Source organism: Mustela erminea, chromosome 11, assembly GCF_009829155.1.
Source record: "Mustela erminea isolate mMusErm1 chromosome 11, mMusErm1.Pri, whole genome shotgun sequence".
Classification (NCBI taxonomy): Eukaryota; Metazoa; Chordata; class Mammalia; order Carnivora; family Mustelidae; genus Mustela; species Mustela erminea.
This window is the reverse complement of record NC_045624.1, coordinates 82,139,834-82,149,988: the sequence shown is the minus strand read 5'-3', so window position 1 is coordinate 82,149,988 and position 10,155 is coordinate 82,139,834. Positions and strand designations below refer to the sequence as shown.

At 37.3% G+C, this 10,155-nt stretch overlaps 1 protein-coding gene across 1 annotated transcript in view; it reads right to left on the bottom strand.

The window, feature by feature from the left end:
* Positions 1-281: 281 nt before the first annotated feature.
* GNAT3 (G protein subunit alpha transducin 3) overlaps positions 282-10,155 on the bottom strand; it is a 55,562-nt gene continuing 45,688 nt past the window's right edge. The window contains exons 6-8 of the mRNA XM_032304641.1: positions 5,441-5,570; positions 5,079-5,232; positions 282-1,652 (exon numbers count right to left, since the gene is read on the bottom strand). Of these exons, the coding sequence (XP_032160532.1) occupies positions 1,462-1,652; positions 5,079-5,232; positions 5,441-5,570 (475 nt within the window). The 3' untranslated portion in view covers positions 282-1,461. The remainder of the gene's footprint in view (positions 1,653-5,078; positions 5,233-5,440; positions 5,571-10,155) is intronic.

Sequence of the window (10,155 nt, the reverse complement as noted above, 5' to 3'; positions counted from 1 at the left end):
TTTTTTATTTTTTTTATTTTATTTATTTTTTTTTTTTATTAAAGATTTTTTTTTATTTATTTACTTGACAGAGAGAAACCACAAGTAGATGGAGAGGCAGGCAGAGAGAGAGAGAGAGAGAAGCAGGCTCCCTGCTGAGCAGAGAGCCCGATGCGGGACTCGATCCCAGGACCCTGAGATCATGACCTGAGCCGAAGGCAGCGGCTTAACCCACTGAGCCACCCAGGCGCCCCATTCCTAAGTGTTTAGAAAGGAAATGTTGCAGAAACAGAAAGAAGTGTCCCTGAGACAGAACTATTGAAATCCATCTGAGCTACAGATTGGCAAATTGCTTAATTTCTGTTTTCCTAATTTAGCTGGTAAAACACCAATTAGCTCTCTTTTCAGGGTAGTTCTAAGTCTCATGTACTGACCTACTATTCTAATCTATGTACCCCTTCTACCAGGATAGAGAGTGAACAATATTGAGACCTACTTGAAAAGGATAAATTGTTAAGTGGTACATATATTTTAAAAAAGAAAGGTCATCTTTTCTGTTTGCAAATGACATGATTTGGTTTGTAAGACACCAAATTAACTTTTAAAAAGTAGGCTTGCCCATTAGCATGCAGTCAGACATTTAGAATGGACCACACAGTACTAACATAGAAGCTCAATGTTTCTTTCCTACAAAAACTCCTAATTACTCTTAACTTCCTACTTCTTATTCACAAAACCAAAACGTCCTAAATGCCAAGAAACTGAGTTATTTTTCTCTCTTGCAGTCTAAAGTAGTTGCCCCTCAACCATCAGTTGTAGTAATGTTCCATGTCACTGTGGAGCAAGATGTGGGACTGTTGTTTGCAGACGGTCCCATTTTTCCACTAGGCTGGTATAAAAAGGTAAATTGTTAAGATCTCCAATTCTAAGGGTAAATTCAGCATGAATGACTTTTTCTCTCAGAAAAATGTAGCAGATAAAATTGCATGTGTTTCTTTTGCATATGGAATTTCCCATCAACAAGTACATGTTTAGTGAACATTTCATTAGCAATTTACTCATTAGGAGGAATTGACCAATAATGAATAGTCTTTATAGTACAGGCACAGTTACATATCAGTAAAAATGCCTCTCAAAATGTGGCCAATGAAATAATACAGAATACCTTGCATTTGTCATTGTTCTATGATTAGAAATGGATTGCAATACAGAAATTTTCTACCAAGCAAACTCACTGTCATTGATATGTACTGCTACATATTACAATCTGAAAATGTACATTTTCAGATCCGAGGACATGAAAATCAGTGTCCCAGAGAAACTGAAACCTACCCAGATATAGCTGAGAATATGTAATTTTTTTGTATGAAAAGTTTTTGCTTTAGAACACTAAACTGTTAAAACTAAGCACATCACACAGCACCTTTCCTTTTGTATCTTGAAAAGTGTACATGAGCAAGAGTGGAAGAAAGAACAGATTGATTAGAAAAGCCCACAGTCTTTTAGATTCTCTTTGATTATTATATCTGTAACTGCATCAAACACGAACTTGACATTTTGGGTATCTGTAGCACAGGTCATGTGGGAATAAATTTCCTTATCTTCTTTCTTTAAATTCAGGTCTAGAAACTGGTTTTTGATGTAGTTCCCTGCATCTTCAAATGTATTTGGTCCTTATTAAAAAAAGAAAAGAAAGAAATGTTAATTGCATTTTAAAAGCAATAATATTAGAAATGTCATTAAGTTTTAGGATTTTACTTTGTGTGCTGCTGTTTGATATACTCAGTGTTAAAAAAAGTCAAGAAAGCAATGATCAGTTATCCAGGATTTATGCGATATTAAATTTGTGCTGGGAACTATGCTTGTCTCAGTGGGGGCTTTACTTGATAAAAATACAATAAAAATACTAACATATATACATAAATGAGCAATGAAGTCTATATATATGACAAAGGCCGTGCATGTATCTGTGTACATGGGGGTGTGTGAGTTTTCATATGAACTAAAAGAATAGAAATTGTAGATGAGTGGAGCGAGGTGGTGTTTGAGCTGGATCTTGAGGGGTAGCTAGAAGAGAGAAGGAAGTAGTTTGACTGAATGCCAAAAAGTGGGAGTGACGGGGCGCCTGGGTGGCTCAGTGGTTTAAGCCTCTGCCTTCAGCTCAGGTCATGATCTCAGGGTCCTGGGATCGAGCCCCACATTGGGCTCTCTGCTCAGCGGGGAGCCTGCTTCCCCCTTTCTCTCTGCCTGCCTCTCTGCCTACTTGTGATCTCTCTGTGTCTATCAAATAAATAAATAAAAATCTTAAAAAAAAAAAAAAGTGGGGGGCGCCTGGGTGGCTCAGTGGTTTGGGCTGCTGCCTTCGGCTCGGGTCATGATCTCAGGGTCCTGGGATCGAGCCCCGCATCGGGCTCCCTGCTCCGCAGGAAGCCTGCTTCCCTCTCTCTCTCTCTCTCTCTCTCTGCCTGCCTCTCTGCCTACTTGTGATCTCTGTCTGTCAAATAAATAAATAAAAAAATCTAAAAAAAAAAAAAAAGTGGGAGTGAGAATAGTCTGAGTCACTAGACTTGAGGGTAAGGTTCAGGATCAAATGTGCACCTTGGAGTGTTGAGTTGGATGGAAAGGACAGATTTTTGCAGAAGAATTACAGCAGATCAAGTAGAATGGATGGTATAGGTCAGATTATGGACTATGTTGCTGACCGAACAGAGGAGTTGAGATGGCATGTGTAGAACTAGAGAGAGCTGCTCCTGACTGATGCTTTAGTAGAGCTAGATGGAGAGTTCTGGGGAAGGGGTGGGGCAAGGGGACAGTTGGGAATGGTTACCATTGTAGCCGGACTCACAATGGATCAACTGGGAAAGGAAGAAATAAAATACAAATGCTAAGAAACACAAGGCAGCTAAAAATGACTTGTGTTGATGGTTTTACAACAGAATATACTTTGAGGGAACCTAACATAGGAGAGGGAAGCAGCATGAAGATTTTCCATGGAAATAAGATTATTGTTCCTCACTTCATTGTAACTAGGAGAAAAATTCCACGAGGGACTGTCTTTAAAACCGTGTAGAGTGGCTAAAATCCAAAACAGTAACAGAACACCAAATGCTGCCAAAGATGTGGAGCCACAGGAACTCCAAATGGTATAGCCACTTTGGAAGGCAGTTGGGCAGTTTCTTACAAAGCTAAACAGAGTCTTACCATACACTCTGGCACAGTCTGTGCTATTTTTATAGCAGCTTTATTCATAATTGTCAAAAATTGGAAGTAACTGAGATGTCTTTCGATAGATGAAAGAGGAAAAAAACTGCTTTATGGAATGAAATATTATTCAATAGTAAATAGAAATGGACTATCAACCCATGAAAAGACATGGAGGAAATTTAAATGCATATAGCATTTTATAATGAAAAGAGTCTGTCAGAAAATGCCATATATTGTACGATTACAGCTCTATGACATTCTGGAAAGAGTACAACTATAGATGGAGTAAAATGATCAGAGGTTGCCACAATTTGGAGGGGAGGGGTAAAGCACTGATTTATAGTGGAACACAGTTGATTTTTATGGCAGTGAGGCTATATGTTACTGTAATGATGGGGACATGACATGAATTTGCAAAACACACAGAACTGCATGACACAGAGTGCCCCTAATAAACTATGGACTTTAGTTATAATGTATCAATAACTGTTAGTCAATTGTAACAAATACACCACCTCAGTGCAAAATGTTAATGATAAGAGAAATGGGAAGCTGACTAGAGAGGGAATAGAACTCTCATTTTCCATTCATTTGTCCTGAAAACCAAAAACTGCTCTAAGAAATAAGCCTATTAGTTAAAAGAAAACATACAGAGCTTTACTGAGTCTATATGTAGTTTGTATTATTCAAAATGGAATCATGATTATATTTAATCACATGATAAATGTGATAACATATAATTAATATTTACAAAGCTAGAAGGAAGATAGAAGCACTAGTTTTAGATTAGCATAAATAGCTACTATGACAGACTGCCATGCTTCTAGAAACATCTGGGCTACCCATAAAGCAAAGTAGTAGAATTAGCTTCTATTTGTGTTTTTTAAAATTTATTTTTTTTTTTTAGAAGATTTTATTTATTTGAGAGAGTGAGCATGCACATGAGTGGGGGGAGGGGCAGCGGGAGAGGGAGAAGCAGGCTCCAAACACTGAGCTGGGAGCTGATGTGGGGCTCCATTCCAGGACCCGGAGATCATAACCTGAGCCAAAGGCAGACACTTAACCAAATGAGCCACCCAGGCACCCTATTTGTCATTTAAATCATAAGTATTTCCATCTTACACACAATTTCATTAACAGAGATGTAACTATATACAAAAACAACAACAACAACAAGCCTATCTCTGAAGGAAAAAAAAAAAACTACTGACAGAACCTGATATTTATAGTCATTAACAGGATTAGCACTAAAATTCTAGGTCCTAGGAAAACTGGAAAATGAAAACTGGAAAGAGAAAATGTCACTATTCTCAAAAATCATTGAGACCATCCCTCAGGAAACTTAATTCAGACTTTGAAAAACAACTGCATTTTAAAGTTTCATTAGGAAGTACATAAAAAAATGCCAGTTTGGTGGGGGCTTCTGGGTGGCACAGTCAGCTGGGTGTCTGACTCTTGGTTTCAGCTCAGGTCATGATCTCAGAGTCTTGAGATGAGGCCTCGCGTCAGGCTCCCCACTCAGTGCAGAGTTTGCTTAAGACTCCACCTCTCCAGCACTTGACTCTTTCTCTCTCTCTCGAAAAAAAAATCTTAAAAAAAAATGCCAATTTGAAATATATTATTTATAATGTTTAAGTTAATATAGTTTGCAGTGTTTAATACATAGAGCAGCAGCGCTGGCCCACCTAATCTCCCATTTATTCCTTAGAGCTTTGCTTTAATGCCAACAGTGTTGAGAGGGTTTCCTATTTCACTGTAAGATTTCTTCCAGTTTGGATCATATACATGACTCAAGCAATTATCATAAGCCTCAACTTGATAAATGTTACCTGTCAAGATGAAGATAGGAAAATATAGGTGTATATAAGAATTTATATGGAATTAAAGTATCTTACCAGTGTATTCTGGAAAGCAGACACTAAGATGCACTTTGGTTACTTTTTCTTGAAAGAGATCTTTTTTATTGAGAAACAGGACAATGGAGGTGGTTGCAAAGTACTTGTGATTACAGATACTGTTGAACAGGTGAAGGCTTTCATGCATTCTGTTCTGTTAGGTATAAAGGTGAGAATGTGTAGCATTATTATTTGCAAAATATTAACATCGGGCATTAAAAAACAAGACTTGAGAAGTAACATCTATGTTTGGAAGATCTTCCCCTAGTTGGGGAATATGGTATTAATGTTGAGAAGCACATATGCTTGGGGTTTGTTTGTTTGTTTGTTTTACCCTGACTTTATTTTCCTTTGAGACTCACCACTTCCCCGTCTTCCACTAGGACCATGTCGTAGGCACTGAGAGCAGCACAAAATATAATACATGTAACGCCTTCAAAGCAGTGAATCCATTTCTTTCTCTCAGATCTCTGTCCTCCTACATCAAACATTCTTTAAAAAAAATGAAAATAGGATAACAAGTCTTAGACATACCCACCAAAAGTCACATTAATGTTAACTTTTAGAACTATAAATGAACACTCTTAAATCTTCAAAAGATAATCTTTTGATTTTTATTGATTAAAAAATATTTTCTTTGGCCAATTTACAGCTCAAGGACTACAGAAAAAGAGTTTGTCTTTTTTTTTTTTCTTTTCTTTTTTTTCTTTTTTTGGTATTCATGCAAGCTAGAGAAAATCACATACTGACTTTGAGGGACTGGGCAATTTTTAGCAATTGATAGTTTTAGTAAGAAATTTATTAGACTCAAGAGATTTTTGGCCCAAGTCTATGCATAGTGTGGACGTGTTATGTCACTATGTTGTACACCTAAAACTAATAGAACACTGCATATTAACTGTACCAGAACTAAAATTTAAAAAAAGTCTATGCATAGTCTTAAATGAACAGAACCTACAAAAAGATTGGAAGCTAACATAGTTCTGATACTCTGATTCTTGCTTCTTCTCTTAGTCCTTCCTACATTCATTCATTCATTCATTCAATTACATTTTCATTTTCTGTGTGGGGCACTGTGTTAGGCCTACCAATAGAAAGATGAAAAGATATGGTCACTACCTTCAAAGAGCCTGCTGTCTTGGAGAGATAAATACAATATGTTATAGGATTATATGATAAATAATCTTTTATCTTAAAAGATTATATTTATTTGAGAGAAAGAGAGAAAGTGAGGGGAGGGGCAGAGGGAGAGGGAATCTCAAGCAGACTCCTTGTCAAGCATAGAGCCCAACAGGGGTTTGATCCCATGACCCTGAGTTCATGACCCCAGCTGAAATCATCTGTTGGACACTTCACTGACTGACCCATCCAGATGTTTGGTACTATATAATAAATAGAGCAATCCACAAGGTAAAATGTGAGCTCAGAGGAAAATCTAAGTCAGCCTGAGTCATCTTAGAACTGAATCAGAAGAGGTGTTTGAAAATATGTTAGTATTTTGGTAAAAGTGTTAGTATTTTGGTTAAAGTCACCCTCATGGACCTAGGAACTCAGTAAAGAAACTAGGAGTTATTCTTAACACCTTCCTTTCCCTTACCCTCCACATAATACCCATGCAAAATGCAGTTCCCAATTCATGCACTTCTCTCTAAGGCCCCTTCTCTTGTACAAGCCACCGACATTTCTCAGCAGAGCCACGGCCAGAGTTCTGTGACTTTCCTTGGGCTTGTCAGCCATCAAACCACACACAGGCTGGTCTGATGACCCTTGAGGCTCTGGCAATTTTGGTTCCTGCTTACTTTTCCCACCTTTGTTCATACTACTTTCCTCTTTCATATAATCTGATCATAAGGCTACTCTTCAAGCTCTTAATCCTAACTTTTTGCAGCTTCAGGACTTTGGCACAACCCGTCTCCTTCCCAGGTGACACGACTCCTTTCTTCATGACGTGACCCTGCCTCATTCTCACCTCGCAGGTCTTACAGTCAGCGTCTGTCACAGTGTTCACAAGGAAGGTGCCTTGAACCGATGTGAATTGTGTCTCTCCCAATCTCCATTTACTTTCTCTCACATCACTTTCTTTCTGAGAAAGGATTGCATTATAGGATGGTGTTAATAGGACGGGGTCGGGGTGGGGGGGCTAGTTATCAAGTGCATGTGCCAGTCATCAAGAAATGAAGAACATGGCATGTTTGGGGTAAGCACATAATGTATATTTTCGGGAACATGAAAACTTAAGTAAAACCATGGCGATAAATGACCTAATTATTCATTTATTCAAAGAATATTTATTGATCATGCCAAGCATTAGAGATTCAACCTCAAGAAGCTTCTAGTCTATGTGGTGGCAGTGTTGTTGGTGGGGCTTGTTGTGTGGTGTTTGTGAACAGACTTAGGATAGAGACATGCAAGGAGTGTAGGGATGGGTCATAATTTGAACTAAACTAACTGGAAACTGCTAATTAAAAGCTTAAGGAGTTGAGGGACTGAGCCAAGTGAATGTCTAGGAAAACATTTCAGGGAGAGACAGCAGAAGAAACAGCAAGAGCAAAGGATTTGAGCAGGTGGGAGCAAACCTGGCATATTAGCCCTGAAATAGATTAACTAAGTCTTTTGTATTACATGAGAAGATGACATTTATATAGCTATCAGTGGGGGAATTATGGGAGATTTGGGGGCAGAGAATTAACATTGTTTGTTTGCTTGTTGTTATGTTAGGTCACTTTGATCTGAGTCCAGAAGATAGATTTGATAAGAGACTAGAAGCAGAAAAAGAAATTATGGGGCTTTCATAATAGTTTAACCACAACATGTTAATTACCGAGAAACATCCAGGCTGTACAGAGATTTCAAAGGCATTAACTGTACCTGGGATAATAAATTCCAATTAGTTGACTTGGTGAAGATAATCAAAAGTAGAATACATCGTAGAGTCCATTCAACTACTTTCCACTTGATGTGTGAACCAGGTAGAGAACAGACATATAGAACTGAATTCCTCAAATTTGTATGTGTGTACACACACACACACACACACACACACACCAAAATGCACCCCGATGCAAAATTGAAAAAGGAGATGCTAACAATACTCAAGATAATGTTGAAGAGTTCAGTAGTTAGGTGCTTTGGAAATTTAAATCCAGTATCAACAAACACTATTATAGGTACTGCTAATGCCAAATCCTTTGCAGTTTCAGACTTGTAATATAAATGGAGGAAGAAGACAGAATTTTGAATTTAAGGTTATATTATGTATAATTTTGAACTTAAGGTTATATTATATATAAACCATTTAAGAAAATGAGTTAAGACTCTTATGGAAGCAAAGATAATTACTATGCAGTCAGACCTTCAAATTTTAGTCAAATATTTTGTTGATCTATAAAAGTAATCTTAGTATTTTAGTGTTTTTTTCAGACTTTGAAAAATCATTTTATCTATAGCTTAGCTGAAATTATAAAATGTAATCCAAATGGAAATAGTTTAGATTATGACTTTTAACTCCATGAGTTCCCACCAATTATAATGTCTTAATCTTAATTTAACACACCCAGTGAGAGTTTATTTGCCAAGCATGTGAGTAAGCTGCAACAATCGACTCAAATTTTAAACTATAAACTCATAAGGCAAGTACAATTGTGATTTTTATTTTTAATAAAGCCACTTGCCCAAGGTGTATTAATTCAAGTAATAATTGTGGAGGCTGTTATGTACCAAGCGGCATGATAGGTGCTGTGGGTATAATCATGAAGCTTTGTTATGAGCTCATCAAGTGTAACTTCATTTACTTGGGCCAGAGGTCCTCAGTTAATACCTAGTGTCCACAGTTAGCTTGAAAACTCTTAAACTCTCATCAGTGGGCTGGAATTACCTTTGCTGTAGAGTCTGTCCTTCTTCTATTTCCGACAGTAGTTCTATGTGTTGTCAAACTGGGCAAAAATGTAAAACTCCCCTTCCCAGGTATTTTGTTCCATGATTTTAATGGTGATAGTATAGACTGTCAGAATTCTAGGTGTTGTGTATACTCCCCATTTGGTCATAGACAGATACATGATGGATCATTTGTTGGCAAAGGAATGTGATACTGTGATCAAACAAAGATATATTAACTTGTGGATTTTGGTGTGTTGAAGATTGAATATGCATCCTTAGGTTTAAACTCCTGGTAAGCTTTTGAGCTAAAACCACCCATTGTATCTCCACCCACTAGATTTGAACATGTAAGTATCTCCTTAATTCTTGTTTCGTCTTTCATCCTAGTCCTCTCTTCAAGGTCTGCTTCCATCGTGGGCATCCCACAATGGAGAACTAACTAATCACAAATGAGGACACAAGTTGCTGGATGAATAGAATGAGTGCTAAGAGAACTCAAAATTCAATTTCCACAGTAGAAATGCTATTGCTATAGGAACCAAACTCCATGACACCTTGGTTAAGTTTTCTCCACCAGATAGATAGGACTTGGGCTTGTCTAACTAGCTTTTCTTTTTGAGCCTCTTTTCCTCTGCTCTTATGGCTTACTAAGTAAGCTATCTCCATCCATCTGATGATTTCTCTTTTTAATTACTTTTATATTTTCAATTAGATTATATTCAAAATTTATAAATCTGAAGATGTTCTATTAGTAGAATATTCCTTTCTCATATTCCTGGCACAGTGATCAAATATTTTATCTCAAAGAAGGTAACCTTATTGTGCTCATGTCAATAGTTTTAAATCAGAAAAAAAAATTGCAGGGAGTCCCTTGCAATGAAAACAATAATAATTATCAAGATATGGGTATTACCAATTTATGAACTCTGAGGGGAATTTAAACTCACCAGGAAAAGGGAAAAACAGAAACTTCATGTGGTTTCCATGTTTTTCTTTTCTACAATGTAATCTCAAATAGCTTTCCCAAGAAAGAGAATGTTTGGAAAATCTTTGAGATGAAATTCAGAGCAAGCCTAGCAATCTCGCTGGCTCTCTCCTGGCTTTCTCTGATCATTCAGCTTCTTCACAGCCTACGGCTGACATTAACATCCTTGCATAAGGGTATCTATTCTCCTCTTCAGGTAAATATATACATTAAGTG